Below are 20,714 nucleotides of genomic sequence, written 5' to 3' on the forward strand. Positions count from 1 at the left end.
GTTGTAAAATCTGAAATTTACTTGATAGTGTTGATATTCGTGTGCTTACTAGAACCACTTGTCATTTTCTTGAATGCTACCCCCAAAAACATTTGCATACAGCCACCATTATCAGGAATGCAGACGGCCGAAATTTTCATTAAAGTTTGTAACTTGTATATTTTTATAGTTTTCAATATTGGGGGCAACCTTGCAACATTGTTCGTCATCTGCGCTAGAGTCGTGGCGTTTACATTTTGTCATTTTATCACTTCATTTTTGATTTGGTATACCTTTGTTTCTAAATTTGCTTTGTATATATATATATATATATATATATATATATATATATATATATATATATATATATATATATATATATATATATATATATATATTGTACATTATCCATGCATATTCTGTATAAGTTGTATATTATTTTGTACAAAGTCGTAATATTTCAGCATTTTTACTGACCTTTTTATTTTTGTATGTTTTGTTTAATGATATTACTTTTGTCTTAGGAAATCTTAGCCTATAACACAAAAGTCATTATAGGTATTTGTGAACACCACAGCAAAAGTCAAGCACTATTATATTGTTATGTCTTACGCGACTCAACAAACGAGGCTTATTAAAGTGCCGGGTGTTCGGGATGGTTTGGGAGCGTACGACCAGATAATGGCACGACTGTTCGCACAAACATTCTCTGAAGCAGTCAGCCATAGTTTTTAATTAATTTCAGCTTACCCGAGCACAGCGTTGTACAAAATGTTCGAGGCCACATTCGACGCTAACTTTAGTACACAAAATCTTAAAATTGAGAACACAAACCCATGCGTTGGCAAAAACAGCCGCGATCATACTCAATCCGCCAGAGAGTAAAGAGCAATCTAATAATAAGGGGGGCGAAAATTAGTTTTACCATAGATTTCATGAATTCCCGCGATTTTCCCGGGGCCGTCATACGCACGAGCGCTACGTAGAGGCATACTCCAGCGCAAATAAGCGAAAAACATTTCGGTGTGTTGCCGCGCCGTTGCCGCCTTCAACTGCGTTTGGGTTGAATGACGTGAGAACACATACAGAGGAACGCTGGCCATGATAATGTTTTCTAATGTCGAGGCGCCCGACTTCAGAACGAGAACGAGAAATACGGCCGAGGTAATGCGCAGTCGACGCGGCCAAGCCGCTGCGGGCGCATTAGGAGAGGTGGGAGCGGGCAGCGCTTCGCTTTTGCGCGGAAGCTGTCGTTGGTGGCACTGCCAACCAGCCGCCAAGGCGGGGTTGGTGCGCCCCTTGAACGTGTCGCATGCTCCTTACACAAACCCGCGTTTTTCGCGCTGAAAAAATAGACTACTCATCGCCGAATCCAGATACCAACTTGTCCCGCGGGAACGTGAAGATGACAGCTTCCGATACCCCAAACAGTTCCCAATTTTCTCCTTGAAAAGTTTCCAATTTTGAACTTTTGAGTTGGAAAGCTCCGTGAATTCGGTGCCATGGTCCAAACTGCTAGAGCTTGAAGCGAACGAAGGCTGGTAGTACAGCGATGCGTCGTTTATTTCGCGGAATTTACGAGTGGGCGGGTTCGTAGTTGGTAGTATTGGCTGCATACTTACTTTCTGGCATCCTTGAGCGAACCGATGCTCGAGTACCGCTGAACCTGAGTCTGGCCGGCGCAGTACGCGGACATCCAGACCACCGTCCAACAAGAAAACATGTTCCAACTCGTGTAGGTGTCGTACGGGCTCACACTCAAGCTGCAATGAAAACACAAAAAAGTAAACGTTTTTTTTTTTATTGTGATGTCTTTTTTGAAAGGAAGGCATTGAGTTTCTGCTGCTGTATCAAAAATGGGAATGGTTGTAACACAGGGTGCGAATACGGAATAGTTGTACAAATAGAGGATGTTATATATCAACTGACAAGTTTAAGAGGAGCGTTCCGTGCTCCGACGATCAGTGCACCGCCGAAAAGAACGCAAAAAAAAGAGTCACAAATCAAGAAGCGTGAACACAGTTAAGCTGTCCTATTAAGATCAAATCAAATCAAATCAAAATTCTTTGTTGTGACATCATCTTACATGACAACAGAGACTCGGACAAAAAGCTGCCGAGTAGCAACTTCACAAAGGTCCCAGCCCCCGCGCAGTTCTTGACCGCAGAAAAAAATAATAATATACTAATATGCAAATAGTATTAGATGAGATGAATAATTTAATCACAAAAATACCCGAAAGCACCAGACATTTGAAAACACGAAAATATAGCACATAATATAACGCACCAAAATCACACAACAAAAACAACAGAAGTATTCGGAGTCACAAATACAAAATTAAACTTAATAATCCTTTATGTGACAGCGTTTCTAAAATTATACACTTTTTACACAAACTATTTAGCATGGTGGACAAATTGAATGAAGCGTCTAATCAATGCAGTTAGTACGCGATGGACGAATAATCCAAGGCCTGGCTGAATATGTCTTAGGTCGCGCAGGACGATGCCAAGTTTTAGGTTAGCTCATTGAATGAATTGAAGATTCTTTGCTGAGGAGCCCTTGCGATACGTTGTTAAAAGTTTGAACGCATGTATATGTAGAATTGTGTTTTACGTTTAGTGCTTTAACAATGATGCAGTGGGATGGGGAAACGGGACACAAGAAATCGCACGCTCTGCTTTTTTGTAAGAGGTGCAACTTTTTCAAGTTTGTTTTGGTTGTAGCGCCTCAAATAAGGTTAAAGTAACTTAAACTGGAAATGACTAACGAATTATAAACAGTTAATTTAATATCAGTAGGAAGTAGAGTTTTAAATTTCATTATTAGCCGAACGCTTTAAGATAACTTCGCTTGGACATGATCTAAATGAGCATTGCAGCTCCTATCGTACGAAAGCAAAAACACCCAGTATTTTAACAGTTCACAAGTTCAATCTGTTCATTGTTTATTGTAAAGTGAACTGAACCATTTATATTTTTATTTATAGGGTTGAAAAGAATTGCTTTGGTATTTTTACAGTTTAATTTTAGTTTGTTGTCGAGTGTACAGGTGGTAATTTGCTTTAACACTTCTTGCATTGTGGCAATAGAAGTGCAATAGGAAAAAAAAAACTTGTATCATCCGCGTAAATGGTCAGTTTTACAGCAATGTTTTCAGCCACGGTTATGACGCCGGTAATGTAAAAAATGAATAACAATGGCCGAAACATGCTACCCTGGGCAACTCCCGATGTTATGGCTAGCCTAGATGAATGAAAGTTTGGAAAGGACACCTACTGATTTTTATTAAGCAGGATTTTAAAATATCAAGGGTTATACCTCTTACTCTTAAGCAAGGGCAATTTTCAAAGTAAAATATTACGATTGGTGAAATCGAATGCCTTTGAGTAATAAAAAGCAGCCTAAAGTTATATCTTTTTGGTGAAGTGCCTTTACATTTAATTTTTTTTTAATAAGGCTATTTCGGTAGATCTGCTTACGAAGTCCAAATTGTGAATCAGAAATTAAAGAATGTTTGTCAAGATGTGTTAGGAGACTTCGATGCAAAAGTTGTTCGAGTGGTTTGAAAGAAAAGAAAAACAAGGACAATTAAAATTTAAATTATGTTCGACATAATTGCTTCTGTCGAAGATATCCCCGCCTTTGTGTAGGATAGTAACATTTGATACATTCATTTCGAGTAGAAAAGCGCCAGTTTGAAATGCCATGTTACATTATATATATATGTATATATATATATATGTTCAATATTGTGCAAGTATGTCAATAACATATTTTATAGGTCTTATCCACATGTTACCCGAGTCAATGATTTTAATATTTTTAAGATTCATAATGAGGGTGACCACCCGTTCCGCGACTCGCGGGACTGTCCCGCATTGAGGGCTCGTGTCCCGCGTCCCGCGAGAAATTTCCATATCCTCAAAATGTCCCGCATTTCATACTGTCGTAAAATCCACTCTGCACCTCATGGTGCTGCCGAACAACGGGGCACGGGGAAGCGCCGAGGTCGCTGGTAATCGTGTGAATCGCAATGGTACACCATTTTCTATCCAAGCATTTTGGGAAGCGACCGTCGTTCTTGCAGGAGAACCGACGCGCTTGCTCCCCTTGGTGGAAAAATATTCTAAGACAAATTGCTCGCCAAAATTTAAAATATAAGATACTGTAATTATTTTCATATCGCTGTGTCACAGCAAAAGGTTTGCTGTGGATTTATTTTTTTATTTTTTCGTGAAGACAGCTACAGAACGCTCGGCGGGCCGAGCACCGCGAGTTACGGAGGCAGCTCAGCGAATGACGATGTCGAAACATATGTTTAGACAAAAAAAAAAAAAAAACGCAGTCTGAGTTGTGACATTACGCAATGCAAGCGTGACGTTTTGCATTGCTTAATGTCAAAACTCATACTGCGTTTTTCGGTCTGAACATATGTTTCGGCGTCGTCATTCGCTGAGCTGCCTCTGTAACTCGCGGTGATTGGCTCTCCGAGTGTTGTGCGGGAAAGTAGACGCACGGGCTTTTTTTAGAGTGATAGCACCATGTTGATGAAAGTAAGCGTTGACAGGAAACAATAATGAAAAAGATTTACGGTTTCTTATTTCCATTTGATGCATTGAGTTTTGCTTCAGCTGATTTTTATGTTTTCAATTTCGACACATTTAGTAACACATTTGGCATAAAAAAACTATATCGCTGGGAGTAAAAAATATTTGAGCTGAATTGCTGAGCCTGCAATACAATTTGCAGGTGTATAAACAGCACAGGATATTAAATGTGTTAACAGAGCCTCGGTTCGTGGTGTGAGCGTGTTAATAAATTTCCTCTACCTTCCCCCCCCCCCCCCTCCCCGCCTCCCGCCACCGCTGTCCCGCATTTCGACTGCAGGAAGGTGGTCACCCTATTCATAATAGTTGAGTACACTTCCGACTGATCAGTGGGAAACAAAAAAAAAAAAATTGTATTCGTCTGCAACAATGGCACGAACTCTAGAGCTTTATCTATAGACCTTTTTATTTCAGTAGTTGCCCGACCGTCGGGTAGGGGGCGCTGGCACACTCGCCACCATGAGGTTGCTTCAATTTGGTTTCATGAAATCCGAAGTGCATGCGAGGCTAGAAATAAAACAGCGCGGAGTAGGTAGACTGGCTTTGGGGGCACATTGCAAAACGCCAAACCAGGGAGTACAAGGAGACATGGGATGGGCGTCATTTGAGAGCAGGGAAGCGGTGAGCAAGATAGAATTTGAGGATAGGTTGAGGCAAATGGATGGGGAGCAATGGGCACGAAAGGTTTTCAGCTATTTATACATGAGGAGTGTAGACACAAAGTGGAGACAGCGCACTAGGAAATTAAGAGGAAAGTTTTTGGCCTATAGCGAAGATACGGAAGAGCAAGTCTCAGTTAAGAAGAAAGTTAAGGCCACAGAAAGAGATCGGTGGCTAGAGGGAATGCAGAAAAAGACGGCTCTGGAAAGCTATAGATTAAACAAAACAGTTATTGCCAAAGAAAGCATTTATGACAATTCTAGGGGAAGCTCGTTGTTGTTTGAGGCGAGGACGGGTGTTCTGCGAACCAGAACAAACAGAGTGAAGTACCAGGAAATTTATACAGTGTGCACTGCTTGTGGAGAGGAGGACGAGACGGCTGAGCACTTGATACTTTACTGTAAAGGGCTTCACCCTATGCCTACCGATGACAACATAGATTTAATAAAATCATTGGGTTTTAAAGACAGCGAAGGGAGAGTAGATTTCAAGACTGTAGAGATTACCAAGCAAAGATTAAGTGAATGGTGGCAGAAATCGAGAGAAAACTAGGTATTTTCTTATTCACTGATGGCAAGGGGGTTTCATAGCCTCACTTTCTTTGCACTGCGGAGTGAATATAGTTTTCACATTTAAATATTCTAAGCTTAAATTTTAAAACAAAATGGCTAGGTGGCGTAAGCTACCGCCCGATCCAAAAGGCTCAGCCGTATTCATTCATCCATCCATCCATCCATGAGGTTGCTTCAATTTGGTTGGTTTCGGTTTTAACGTGCACGCAATTGCGTTGCTATTTCATGCCGTTTTCGCTTCTTTTGTGATACAAATTTATTTATTCTAGCACACAGCGAATGAAACAATGGTACTCAGCCGCTTTGAGGACCAGGAAGTGGTTTCAAGCCTAAATTACGAGCACTTTCACGAACACCAAATGCGTCTGATTACGTCCATCGTTCATTTCACCCATGTTCGGCGGTGAAACAACCGCGCTGATGCACGGCCGTACCCGCGGGCGTACCCGCGGACACTAGTTTTTTAGGAAAATAAAGAAGGAGCAGGACAAGCTCCGCCTCCAGCCGCTCCAGCACGAGCTCGTTGTTTGCCGCCGTGCCTTTGACTGGGCCTGCACCGTGTGGTACGGCAGGTAGATAGCTCGCGCTCAAGTCAGAGATTCGACTGCTCATCCTGTATTGCAACAAACTACAATGCATGAGCGCTTAGAGAAGAAGTAGGTCGACAACCATGATTAACTATCCCCTGAATCATGAAGAACAGATGGAGGGACAAGTTTATTGCTCGATGTTGTGTTTTTGTATGCCAAGTTTTTATGAACGTCGCACGGGAAAAGTCTCCAATAATGACGTAGAGAATATAAAAAAGAACTGATATTGTCTCGACCTGTTTTATTTAAAAATTTAAGTTAGAGAAGTAGTTTTGTGGACCACACTAGGCGGACTAGAAAATGTCGTTAACTGAAGTAGTCATTAACAACATTTCATAATATTGGCCTTATGAAATAAACTCTTCGTTGTATGGGCATTTGCTTACGACATTTTCAAGCTATAAGATAGGTAAAAGACCCTCAAATGTAGTCTGAAGTTTATCTTCCGTAAAATTTGCCAAATAAAATTAAAGGGCGCAAAAGAACTGATATAAGGAAAGTTTGGCTGAAGTCGAGCGCAGGGAGCTACGTACGACATGGACCTATGTAGGAAGCATTTTACTGGTTTAAACCGATATGCGCTTTGTAGATTTCGCCATCGCCAGCTACTGAAAGCAAATCCCTATTTGCCGTCAACAACGCTTCCCTCGGGCGATTTTCATGCGGACAGGTTCTTTTCGGTGTCACATACTATGTACCCCAGGCACTCTCAAGCTGTCTGCGACAGTTTCTTACGCGAGGAGTCGCAATATTTTGTTGAAATTAAATAATTGAAATTAACTTCGTGGTTATCTTAAGGAAATTATTTAGGCAATTAAAAGGCATGGGTCGGTATACAGTTACTTGGAATTCATATATACACCGATCAAGCGAATGTTTATAACGCAAAAAAGATTAAGAACGTCAAACAGATGTAGGTGTTATTGTAAACAAATTGTCTGACGTTGACGTACCATTATTCCTAGCATAAAAAATCAAATTAAACGTTTGTACTCTATCTTGTCCACGAGTTACCCCCTATACCGTAATCAAAATGAACTGTTCTCGATGTGTTAAATACAAAACACGATGCTTTCAGAAACACACGTGGCTATTTATGCTGACTAATTTTGCCACCTTCCTTGAGATCCTAAATGCGCGATCATATATATCCTTACCTTGTTCTTCCTATTGCGAATGTTCCGCCACTATTAGTTAGCAAACCTGAGTTCTCGTAAGTTTCTGACTTTTGAACCGTCGTGCTGTTTTAGAGTCGTACATGTACTCAATGTGTCTGAGCGCTAACGCTACACTCTTAACACATATCCGGCACGCCGACGGTAAAAATTGTCAAAACTTGTTACAAAACTAACTGCAGAAGTTGGGCATATAATGATGTAATGCAATTACGTGGTAACTGGTAAGTATAAGTATCAGACAACACTTTCCAGAGTAAGGTAAAAAACGCGGGGAAACGCGACGAAAAACACGCATTTAACGCATCCGCCAAGGCGCGGAGTAGCGCGGAGGGGAGAGCGGAGCAACAAGTTGAAGTAACCTAAAGGCGGCCGCATCACGTGATTCCAAGATGGAAGCGCCCATGGGGCGGAGGGTGAAAAGGTCTATACAGGAAGATGACACACAGGTAGAAGCCCCAACGATTACATAAAAGATAAATAAAAATAAACAAATCTTACACACATTTCCCAAGGTGACCGCCGTTACTTTAACGTCGTTTGCGCTTATTTCATGGGACATGCTTTGGGATAGCTTGTAGTTTAGCGATGATCGTATTCTTCTCCACATAACATAAGCTTTCTTAGTTTTTAATGGATGAAAAAGTCTGTTGTAGTAGTCACGGTTATCAGTCCTTAGATGACTGTTTAGCTTATTGCGGTGCTTTTTAAAGGTTGCAAGCTCGCTCACCGCTCTCGCTTTTAAGAAATTTTGAAATAAATTAGTTTATAAAGATATAAAATATAGAAGCACAGAGTCAATTCCAGCGAAATAATAAACCGCACAGAAGTACTAGGTTCCCTCTTAAGATTAATGGCGTCGAATTGAGGGTGTATATTCATTTTCTTAGTTGAATAATAAAGTAGGGGGTATGGCTGCTAGGCAAATTATTTGTTAAAAATGAACGCACGCTTTCAAATGTTATATCATGCCCCGAGCACCCTCACTCATCGAAAAGTCTGGAATTTTGGATGCGAGAAGGAGAACGATGACCACACGCCGCCGTTCCACGCTGACGGTAAAAAGCCAAGTATAGCGACGAAAAAAAAATACGACAAAATAGGGTGGTGTATAAAACGAAGGCAGAAATATTGAAATTCAGCTGGCCCCGTGAGGTGCTCAAGTACCGCAGCAAGCATCTCGATGAAGGGGAGCTGGATACAAGAAAGTGATCTTTTAAGGAAGAAACAGGACTTCTCGTAACCTTCATTATGCCGTTGTGCCGTGCGGTGTGCATCAAAAGCTGTTTTACTCTGTGCTTCGGTTTGCAATTTGTAGGTCCTACTGCTTGAACATACACTCACCAGCTATCTTTAAGGTATTGGAATTGTGATTCGCTAAACAACTGGAATAAATATGTGATGATTCGGCGACAATCGATCAATACCTTCGGGATCTTGTAGATCCTGAGATGGAGAACAATAAAAAAACAGACGAAAAAATTTTGTTGTCTTCGTCAGTTTTTTTTTTTTGTTTTTTTTTTATTCCCATTTCAGGGTCTACAAGATGTAAATTCATTATCAGCTCGCCTCCACTCTATCACTGCTTACAATACCTTTCGGCATTTAAGTTCATATTTTTCTCTCTGACGGGGCCTCGTCAGTCAAGTGTCCCACGAACGATTTCGTACGTCACGGGCAGAAATATATGAATCGTGGAGTCAACGACGGACAGCTTAAAACTGACGGCCGCTTGGGTAGCGCGGGTCAGAAAAGATTAAAATTATAGTGTCGCTCTATACACTTCACCACGTCTTTCGTCATTGCCACGCAACATGCTGTAATTCAAATATGTCATCTACTCGACAGAAAAGATGGCGAGGACGTGAGGCGGAACGCGGCAAGAATATATCGCACAATGTTGGTAATGAAATGCAGAAAAAAAATATAGAAAAATTAACTTACTTTAGAAAAGTTATCCTTCCACCTTTTTCGGCAACTTCCCACACCTTGCTGATGCCACCAATGTGGTAGACTCCCTGGAATAATTTAAGACACATCTCCTTTCACAAATATTACGGACTGCATACATATTTATTATAAACGATTTTCTTTGGAAAGTAAATCGGGTTGGAGCTGTACGCCGATGACGGCTTCGAGAAAGAGCCTATAAAATTAAACTTCCGGAAAGTTTAAAAGTTTGCAAATTCTACAACGGATATGTATGTATGTATATCTGTATATATGTATGTATGTATGTATATCTGTATATATGTATGTATGTATGTATATATGTACGTACATATGTATGTATGTACGTATGTGCGTACATACGTATATATGTATGTATGTATGCATGCACGTACGTACGCACGTGTGTGTGTGTGTGCGTGCGTGCGTGCGTGTTTGTGTGAAAGTCTGTTAAGTGGAGAAACGGTGATATATTGCAGTCTATATTTTAATGCTGTGAAACTCGCTTTTCCTTTTAGAACATGATTAAGGATTCACGGCGGTACGGTTTTAAGGCGCAATAAGCATTGCTCTTTCATGTTCAAGTACTCAGTGAGGTAACATTTTGAGAGGATTCGAATATTGCCTAATATTCTGATGTATATTTGGGAAATGCTTCTACTAAATATTTTATCCATATTTATAAAATTATTTCTTTTAGGTTCGTTTCGAATGATCATTGCTTTAGCTTAACACTGGATTTTCGTACGTACAGAAATGATGACCATGATGTAGCCGACGAAGATGAGGACCATCTGGACTACGTCTGTCCAAACGACGGCCTTGATGCCTCCCTGGAAATAAATCCAGAAACGGCATACGCATTAGACGATCGAGAAGCAAAACCACGAGCTGTTGCGTGCGTGCAACCGTGTGTACGTGTTTTCGTATATGGGCGTACTTACAATTGTGGTGTAGAAGGTGCACACCAGACCGTTCAGGAGGATCGAGGTCGAGACGGGAATTCCGGTCACTGTGAATTCATTCGAGAAAAGAGACATATGAATGGGACCTCGAGAGGAAACTTTCCTGTGGCTGCGCTTGCCTCCTCCGCAAAGTGTGCGCCCCAACCCTCTTATAATGAAAAAAAAAATATATATATATATTCGTGATGTTCTTTGTATAAAAGAAGCGAATACTTAACTATACTAGCTGTCACATAAAAAAGAGAAGTTTTGCGCCCTATACATGCGATACCCGAAGTAGTCCTTACAAGTAACGACATTTGATTTTCGGAGGAAAAAACGATGCTTCTGACGTTCAGAACGTGTACGTTTTGATAAAATGATGTAAAAATAATCTTAGACGTATCAACATATATCGTAATTAAACAGATGAAGTGGAAAATTAGTAACGTTCTGTCAAAAGCTGGACTTTTTTCACTGCGGTTCTTGAGGCGAATACGATTGTATTTCTTTTGAACAGCGACTAAGTCATGACGGCTGAATCTTAAAATAGGAAAGTGTGTCTGTCGCGTGAGCTGCCAAGTGTATTTAGATCCCAACAGAACGCGGAGCACGCAAAAAAAGTCGAGCCCTCGATCTCCTTTCTCGTTTTGGCAGTTATTACTCAACAGATCTTTAGGACGGTCACGTTTTTTTCACAGAAGCGAATGCTCCGATACCGATACATTGATCATGTGTATCATACTAACCCAATATTTTGCCAAAAGCAATTTTCAAAACCCCCTCTTTCAAAACCGCTAAAACCACAGATTTTCAAAACCACCCCCAATGCTGCACGTCTCTTAAATGTAAATGTTTTGCTCCAACACGCTATTGACTGAAAATGCCTTTCCGCAGTTATTGTGGTAGATACTGACACTGCTGATTTTAAAAGTGCAAGGACTGATTTCTTATATGACGTCATGTAGTCCTTTTTTTATTGTTCTAGATTTATCTTTACCTTACCATAAACCCACACCTCTCGGTAATGCCTTCGGGCCCTGAGAGTAAAATAAATTAAATTAAATTCTCACCAGCGATGCGCTGCTTACATAGGCGAAAACAAACGAAGTTAAGAAGACATCTATTCTTTTCATAACCGCACTTCAGATTGCAAAACGTGCCGCCTTGCAGTACTTCAGAATCTATACCACCACGTGCGAGTTACGCACCGTTGAACCGAGGGCCGAGCTTCTAGGACCTGCACTCCAACGAGTTTAGGCTTAAGGGCAGGCTGGGTGTTCAGATTGGCAACTGTACACCCACTCCGTACCGAAGCAGAAACTTCCTTTGTAAAATCTTTCATGGTATTTGAATATGCTTGTTCATTACTACAAATCTGAAAGTAAGAATGGCAGAACTAAAGAAGCATGACGTACTGAAGATGGATCCCTTATGAAGTGTATTTCGTTTGTTTGATTTTATACAACACTTCAATGCAGAGGTGATAAAGGAGAAGATTTGCGAAGCGATACGTTGCTTGGGGAAATCAGATGTACAGAACCTTGGGGAACCAACTGACCTGCTCCAAGAGCGAGTGACGGGCCATAGAGCACCACTCCTGTGTAAAGAAGCTGTAAATTCAGACAGTAGAATAAGCCATAATGAGCCCACAGCATAGCACAGTGCTCTGCAGTACGGCATTCTTGAGTAAAAAAATGTAAAAAATGTACTAGCGCCCTTGCGCTCTAATTATAGTATATATATGATGCAACGAAGCCGCAGGTCAGCCAAAATTTGTGTGAAATGCCCTTCACAAAAAAAAAAAAAAACACTTTGCAAGGTTGCATTTTTATTTTCCTCCAACTTCTGGCGCCATTTCCCGGTGTGCGCAGCGAGCAGACGAAGTTACATTCAGCCCTAACTTAAACACAAATTAAGTACAAATACAAAACATAATTTAAAAAAGATAGTCGCGAGGCAGGACGTCAAAGTTGTGTGCTTTGCACGAAACAAAGCGTATTCCATGTGCCTTAAGGCAAACCAGGACACCAACCACACGAAAACCTGCAACATCTCTCACAGGACGCGATATTCCCCATGTGAAAAGGGGGTTGTATATCCCATCCACTTATTGTGTAGCAATTGTCACATTGGCCAAACTGGCAGATGCATTACCGACAGGACTAGAGAACACGCAGCATCTCTAAAAGGCACAACGGCAGGTCATCTACCAGCCTAGCAAAATGGACAATTGGGCGAGTTGGTAAGAGTTCATAATTACTTACAGCGCGACTGGGACAAGGACAGACAGAGGAGAAAACACACAGGACAAGCGCTGCTTGTCCTGTGTGTTTGTGAATGCAGTGCAGAGTTCAGCAGCATCACCATCATCGCAAAACACAAAAACCAGTGTGCACGAGAGATGCTGGAGAACTTGGTCACAAAAGAAAGCGAAGCAACGTGTGCCCGCGAGCCCTCGATCAAGCTCAATACCAAAGATAAACAATATTTGCGGTGTTTTATGTCGCGATGAAGTGCGGGTGATTCAAATTTAAGTTAAGCAAGATTTTACGGTATAAGTTGTGTTCTTATGTGGCTTTTAAAACAAAAAAAGAAGAAAAAAAGCACATAGTCGAGGTTCAAAAAGAGGAGGGGTTAAAACCATTTTCGTAGTCCAGCGGTATGTCTGTCCCTTTTTTCTCTAGATTCTATTTTCCTAAGTTCATCGGGCTCTACTATAACCTAACTCGGTCGTCTGGGAACACGCCATTGGGCCGCAGTTGACTTTAGCAAGTTTGGTCTTATTCTTTACGAAAAAAAAAAAACAAGCAAAAAATCGACGCCTTGAAATTGCATCATTTTAATGCAAAAATGGTGAAAGTTTGAGCTTTCTATGAACAAATACCAATTGTTCCTTTCTTTTATTTTTGCAGGGTAGGATTTACCGCGCACACTACAATTTGCCGTTAGTTAAAAAACAACGTTACTTTTCCGATCCTTTCGATTGCGTCACGTCGTTATCACTTGCAGCATCAAAAAGAAGAGCTTAGATAAGGCTCGCAACATTTGAGAACAAAGCTTATTCACAATTTGTTTTGTCAGCTTGAAAACAGTCCGTTTGTAATGTTCATTGGGAATTGCAACCACCGGATTACGAACTGCTTATCTGCTCACTTCTTGCGGAACAACGCCAGTAGCCTATCTTCCATTTCACAAACAGCTCACTTTTTTGTCACAGCTTTGACATTATTTAGTTTTAGTTATCTTGTGGGCACCTCAGGTTAGAGGTCCTTTGAGGTTGATTAAGATTTTTTTTTCTTTTGCAAGTGGGGAAAGATGGACTATTGGAACGAATAAAAAAATGCTATACAATATTAACACTCCCTCTTTGCACTGAAAGGGGTTTGCAGAAAACCCGGCCTTCATAATTTCAGAAAACAAAGCAAACTAGCACGTAAACTTAAAACAAACTGACCTTCGTTTGTACAGTTCGGTAACAATCGATTTACCCCTCGTTGTTCAGAATATCTATAATCTGATCTAGTGAGCATATGGCAGCATTCTAAGGAAACATGGTGATTGAGTAGTCGTAGACACGGAGACCCAGGGGTCAGGAGGAGTTGAGAAAATAAGTTTTCAAGTAATTTGATCACTTTCAAATGTAATCAGATTTGTTTTGCGATTCCTACCTAAGCAGAGCAATCAAATGACTACAAAATGAATTCCACTACATCACGAGTCACTTCATTATTTATAAGGGGTCCTGTGCAAGTCTCTACTCGGGACGCTCCGATGCACTGGCAGAACGAGACGCTAACTATACCAGAGGTTTGTGCGCACAAGCTGCGAGGCAGACTAGCTATTGGTTCGCCTCTACGTTCATCTTTTTTCACCTTATTTACTATATGGGTTTAAAGTCTCACTCATGGTAAAGAATACTAATGGTTTTTAAATTCTGGATTGAATGAGAGTAATTGGAAACACTTATATTGTAGTGGATTATTTTCGTTTTACATTGTCCGTATTCTCGAACAATTAAAAACAAATATACTTTAAGAACTGCTTAGGTTTAATAAGCACGATGTAATGCACGACGCTGCACTTTGCACCGTCGTCGATAACGCAATTTTTCCCAGTATCATTATTTCTACAAATATATTAAGGTCAGACACTTCAATATTGCGTTTTAAGTGATCGGCCCGCGCTTAAAGAAACGGTGAGTGCGCAGACGAGCTGGTTAAAAATATTTGTATACTGTGCAAAAAAAAATTGTCGGACAAAAAAAGAAAAAAGAAGAAAATTGTTAATCGAAGCAAGAAGCAAAGGAGGGAAACGTCGGTTTTAAGTCCTTCCCTCCCGTCTCTCTTTCTTCGTCTACAAAGCTTTTTTTTTTTTTTCGTTCCACAGTGTGAGGTTATTGGCGATAATATCAGACAGTTTTAGTATAGCGTTTCTGGCTCTTACGTACGCAATACGCAATAGTATAGCGTACGCTGATAACTACCTGCTATTGTGAAAGGCTACGACACACCCGTTCCACGTTTACGAGAGCGGCGCGTGCCCCTGGCTTACGTCGACCAAAGCACGCTCTCGCACCGACCGGCGGCTCGTGCGGGAGCTTCGGAGAACTCGGCTCTCGAGACAACCTTTGTACAAGCTGGGTGTCCGTGTCTGTGTGTGTGCGTGTGGATGACTCTTCAGCGAGCGAGCCACCACGCCGAGAGACCCGCCACGAACTTCTTCGGCATTGGCTGGCCGCTGGCACACGAACTTCTTCCACATTGGCTGCCGAGGACCACGTAGGCCCCTGCGATTGGACAAGCCAGTGGACGGCGAGATGGGGGGCGGATATATAAAGAAAGGACACCCGTGAAGTTGTTGTGGTACGAACACTGAAAGGATGTTGTAATTAATGTAAATAAAGTGTGTTCTGTTTTGCTGAGCTCGTCGCCTCCCGGCTCCTCGATCTGTCTCCTACCCGGCACAAGGTAGTGTCGCCGGACTGGGAGCCTTCGCCGGAACCCTCAATCAGGACACTGCTCGCACCAAATTTAGTATAGTGCGTTCCGCAAACGTTGCCGAGTGAACATCTCGCATGACCATCTTGATTTAATTTGATCGAGCCGTACAACTCCGCGTGCGTACAGCAGCGCACCATGCTCCTCAAAATAAACATTAAAATGAAAAGGTTTCCAGTACTTTTATTTCATATTAAGCCAAGCCGCAGGTGCCTGGTCAAGCGCGCTTTTCTGCGGGGTACGGAGGTTACGAGTACGAGTGTGTAGCTAAATTCGATCACGGAGCCTCCGTCCTCGTCCCCTGGAAAGGACACCTTTTATCAGTGCTATCGCGGGAAGAAACCCATGTCCTACTGAAATCCATGACCTACTCATACGTCAACTTCGGCGATTTTTTTAAGAGTCGTTCGTTCGTCGGCGATGAACTGCGCCAAGAGGCTTAGCGTCGAGCAGATCGCGACGCTCACGCACATTGAGAGCGGCCAACATTTTCACTATGCACTCGTTCCATTGTACGGTGACCTGACTCGATTGCGGTAGGTTCCGGAAAGAATTACCGACCTGAACACCACGTAACTTAACGTAACACTAAACTTCGCGAACACCACGTCGCCCATGCCGCGCTAGTCGAGGTAACCATCATCTTGTGAAACAGGTGGTCTCGCTGAGTCCGAGATCTCTCGAGAGCTTCATGCAAAACCCGCTAGCCCGCAACGCGAAATCCCCAGCGTTGCGTGCATACGCCACACCCTATCCCTTCTATTGCCTTCTGAGCATGCGCAACCCTGACCCGCAATTCGTTTGCGTACGCAAAGCTTTTACGTACGATTCATTAAGACTGTCTGTTAATTGCACTTGAAGTTCTGCGAGCGATAGATGAACGTCCAGTGCCAACGAAACAAAATGGACTTGCGGAGTGGCTGGCCTTGCGCATATAGAGTTAGTCTAGCGATGCCTGGAAGAACTGAGCAGCGGAGCCATACGGTTAGTGTAGTGTAGGGGAACCGTAAATGCTCCTTGAGCGAACCTTATGCTCTCACTCAGTGAGGCCACAGGCTCAGCCTGTCTATAATGCTTCGTTGAGCACCGTGCTTTGAGAACTAGATATAAAAATGCATTTTACCGTTGCCAATATGAAGATGCCTGATGCAATGTCCTTGACAACGGCTGACTTGAATCTCAGCTCGAGATACTGTAAGAAATATAATAAAACGCAATACTATGGCATTAGCAAGTTTGTACAATCGATGACAAATGCCCGGTAGTTACATTTTCTTTTGTATTCGATACGCTCGAAAGAAATTACGTACGCTAGTAGTCACCTGCAGGTAACTAAAAGTTTTAGTTGTTTTCTCAATCGGAATAATTCCGGTTTCACGAAACTAAGTCCACATCTTAAGTTTTCTTAGTTCGGTTCTCATAAATAATACTTCTTTGGAGACGCTATGACATGTACAATTCGAGCCCCCCCATTCAATAAAGAACAATAATGATTGAGAAATTTGAAAGATTACAAAACTTGAAAGTATAAAAACAGCGAGGACGAGGATAGAACCAGGTCATCTTTGAAAGATGTCCTGTTTCCGTCCTCGTCCTCGCTGTTTTTATACTTCCAAATTTTTTATCTATTAACCAACACGATCGTTTTCAATTGAAAGATTAAAATGGGTCAGTATTAAAACGGTCTCAAATACACGAGAAAAAAAAAAAAAAGATCTTCAAAACTTTTGCAGATGCTTAAATGAACAACTTGTAAAACATTGATTGCTTTACAATAGAGACCTCAACACTCGGGGACCACTTTTTTGGCAAAGGCGGTCAAAGATACGGGCACACTTGCCCACTCCCCTTCTTAGCGCTGATTAAAGCTGTGCACGCGCTCTCTCTTTCTCCTTCGGAAATGCCAAGAAAAGTTGTCCCCGAGTATAGTAACCCTCTTCTACCAAAAATTCGAACGCAAGCGCATACCCAGTAACAGAGGATGTCTGCAAAGCAGGTTTGGTTGCCATGGCAACATAAGAAAAAAGATGTACACGCGTGTTTACTTGAAATTAAACCAATATGTACTGATCTCTCACCATTAAATGAACCCAGAACAACCCCTTGGTCCACAACCCGATATTTCATTTCTATGCCGGCTAAGGTATATCTTATACGTCCTTCTTCTAAAGTATCCCCATGCCGGTACTCTCTACTCCACAAGGTGTTGCTCTGTTGCAAAGAGTAAGATGATGGAAATAAAAATATATATGTTACTGTAAAACCTTTAATGTTCGCGAGCCCTCAATTTTCGCGAATTTCACGAATTGAAGAATTCGCGAAACTTAAAGGGGCACTGACACCCTAAAGGTCGTATTCTTTTTTATTGTCTAAAACGATGCAAGTTGTAGTCATAGACACGCAAAAAAAACCGCATCGCGAAAAAAAATTTCCCCGCGCGCACGCGCGCCTTTTTATTTTTGGCGTTTATATTTCCCGCGCTCACCTCCTTGCTTCTTTTGATCGGTGACGTCAAAAATCAGGAAATTTAGAAGCTTTGTAGGCGACCTTTCTATAACATTTAATAACGGCAATCGTAAAACATGTTTTTTAACGCAATTACGAACGCACTACGGCCTTTCTTTTTGAAATACTGAAAATAAGATTTCGGTGTGATGTCGCTTCCTGGATTTGCATGCTCCCTCGGAAACCTCGGAAAACTTGGCGGCGCGCGAGCAGAGGGTTATCGGCGAGTCGGGGAAGAAACCGGTTTTTTTCCCGCGCCGGCACCCTTCTATCCCGCCTGCCCGCCTCCTCCTCGCTTCGGGTCGCGGTAGCAACGGCGCTTAGCTTCACAGCGTGGAGCGGAGGTCTGAAAGAAAGTCGAGTCGCAGGAGACCTCAAAATTTGACTCACTGCACTGGCGCGGATCGCGCGGGAACTTCAAATTCGGCATTTGGAAATTGTTTTTTTAATTCAGAAATACGGAATTCCCAAGTTTCAAATTTTGAGGGTAATGTCCAGGCATCGGTTTCAATCGTTTCGGATAGTAAAATAAAATATGATTTTGATGTGTCAGTGCCCCTTTAAGGGCGCGCGAAAATTTCGGTCCTTAAGATTTTCAATGCAGGCGTCTGGAATTCGCGAAATTTAGTGGCGTGATTATGTCATCTGTGACCGATTCGCGAAAAATAGGGGCCACGAAAATAAAGGGTTTTACAGTATCTTATGCTTGCAACGACTTTTTATTGACATCTAAACATATTTAGACAAGCGCTCCTCAAATAATATGCATTCAATTCAATACGCGACTTTGGATATACATATCGCTACCAATTTTATACTCTAATCAAATTAATTTCTGATAATTGCTGACAATTGTGTGAATGGCGATAGATGACTGTTCGCACCTTTGCTAAAAGCGAAGTAATAAAAAAAACAATATATTTTATTTGAAGTGTCTAATTTATTTAATAGGCCAATTTGTTTTAACTCTACTAAGCGAATTGGATATATAAAATTGGTTACTTGTTGCGGTTACCACACAGCCGGACCATCAAAATGTTTGACCAACAGGATCCTAAAACATAAAACCAGAATTCAGATATAAGCTTGGTCAAATTTGGCTTTTATGATTTTAAGTTTCAATAAATAGATTAGAAAAAGAGCTTCCACAAGCTTTCACTTAATAAATGAAAGTTGTCCGGAAAATAACTTTTCCAGAGAACACAATTTTACCCATTTTATACTCTATTATAAACACGCCGCAGTCCTGATAATTCCAAGCTACCAAACTGTGCTTAATTACAAAAAGAAAACGGTTATGTCCAGCTTCCGTTCTAATTCCTCTCTCGGGATAAAACGCATCTTTTTAAAATACAAAACAATGAACGCAGAGCTCACCTGGTTAATACTAGTTATGTCCATCTTGTAGTATATGGGCATAAAGACGAAGGCCGCCAGCGATATGGCAACGATTGCGGACAGCACGTTAATCCAGAGCGTGGAACCGTGCAGGAACACTTCGGCCGGCAGGCCCAGGATGGCGATTGAAGACAGAAAACTGGCCATCATGGACAGCGAGACGGGAAACCATCCGAGCTGCTTATTGGCCGTTAGGAAGGTCCTGTTGGACTGTCGACGCCGGTCGGCCCAGGCGAAGTACACGCCGATGGATGCTGACAGCAGGAGGAACCCGACTAGCACCACGTAGTCCGCGAACGCGAAGGTCGGTGCCGCCATGGTAGAGGAGAGTCCCTGGGTTACCCTGGTCAGGGAAAGCAGTCAATCATCGCTATAGAGCTGCAGCAGAAGCGAAAGAAGGAAATGAACGAAATGGAAGTATGCTTCAAAGTGAACCAAGGTGAGCTTGTTAGGAAGGGTCATGTCGCGTTCTCCGTTACTTTATTCCCCTCTAACCGCGAATCCATGGGTGCGACCTCACCGCATTGAATCGAGATGTGACGATTGTGATCAGGTAGAATAGTTAAAAGCAGAGGGACTGAACACGTGTGTTCGGTTCCCTCTCAATTCGGTGTGCTACTGTCGCACCCCTGTGAACGCAGTCCGTGTCTCAAGGTTAAGATTTTGGTGTATACTAAGCTTATTTGTCTAGGGCGATGCACTTAGGCCCGCTTCAGAAGGGGCAACTTTCCCAGCAACTTCGGTGTTGCTGGCGAGTTCACCTTAAAAGGACCACTTGAGTTCAAACTCAAACTCTTTATTTCTCTCCGTTTGGAGAGGAGAGACAGAGGAGAAAGCAACTCAGTTGTTGCTTGACGAGCCTCTGCCTCCCTACAGCAGCGAAAGAGGACAGCATGAACGGTGCGTCCCAAACTTAACGCCGCCATAAGATGGTCCGGTTTCTTCACTTTCTGAGCTATTCCTAAACTGAGCGGTCGAACTAGTCGGTGAAAGTTTGCGTCTGCAGCGACTAATTTATTTTTGGGTAGCATGCAATAAGTCAATATTCGCGTAACCGAGTGGCGGCGTTAAATTTGAGGGGCACTGTACATACACATAATGTTTTTTTTTGTTTTTTTTTTTACCATCACACTTATAGCACAAAAATAAACAACTTAAGATGGGGGAGGGAAAGGGGGAAAAGTAATAGATTTATCGAAGTTTACGAATAGACCGATACCACCAAGCGAACTGCGGAGGCGCGCGCATTCCGGGAGTATTGCCGCCGCCATGCTTCTTGTAGTCATCGACTCATCGCTCTCCGGCTTCCCGGCTGAAAAGGGCTCATGT

General features: G+C 42.1%; 1 protein-coding gene across 1 annotated transcript in view; it reads right to left on the bottom strand.

The window, feature by feature from the left end:
• Window positions 1-19,706, bottom strand: part of LOC8040965 (sodium-coupled monocarboxylate transporter 2) — a 107,084-nt gene extending 87,378 nt beyond the window's left edge. The window contains exons 1-7 of the mRNA XM_040208187.3: window positions 19,365-19,706; window positions 16,606-16,674; window positions 12,044-12,095; window positions 10,483-10,550; window positions 10,291-10,371; window positions 9,533-9,606; window positions 1,602-1,742 (exon numbers count right to left, since the gene is read on the bottom strand). Coding sequence (XP_040064121.2) covers window positions 1,602-1,742; window positions 9,533-9,606; window positions 10,291-10,371; window positions 10,483-10,550; window positions 12,044-12,095; window positions 16,606-16,674; window positions 19,365-19,703 — 824 coding nt within the window. The 5' untranslated portion in view covers window positions 19,704-19,706. The remainder of the gene's footprint in view (window positions 1-1,601; window positions 1,743-9,532; window positions 9,607-10,290; window positions 10,372-10,482; window positions 10,551-12,043; window positions 12,096-16,605; window positions 16,675-19,364) is intronic.
• Window positions 19,707-20,714: the final 1,008 nt, after the last annotated feature.

This window comes from Ixodes scapularis, unplaced genomic scaffold, assembly GCF_016920785.2.
Source record: "Ixodes scapularis isolate PalLabHiFi unplaced genomic scaffold, ASM1692078v2 PGA_scaffold2__306_contigs__length_199485367, whole genome shotgun sequence".
Taxonomy (NCBI): Eukaryota; Metazoa; Arthropoda; class Arachnida; order Ixodida; family Ixodidae; genus Ixodes; species Ixodes scapularis.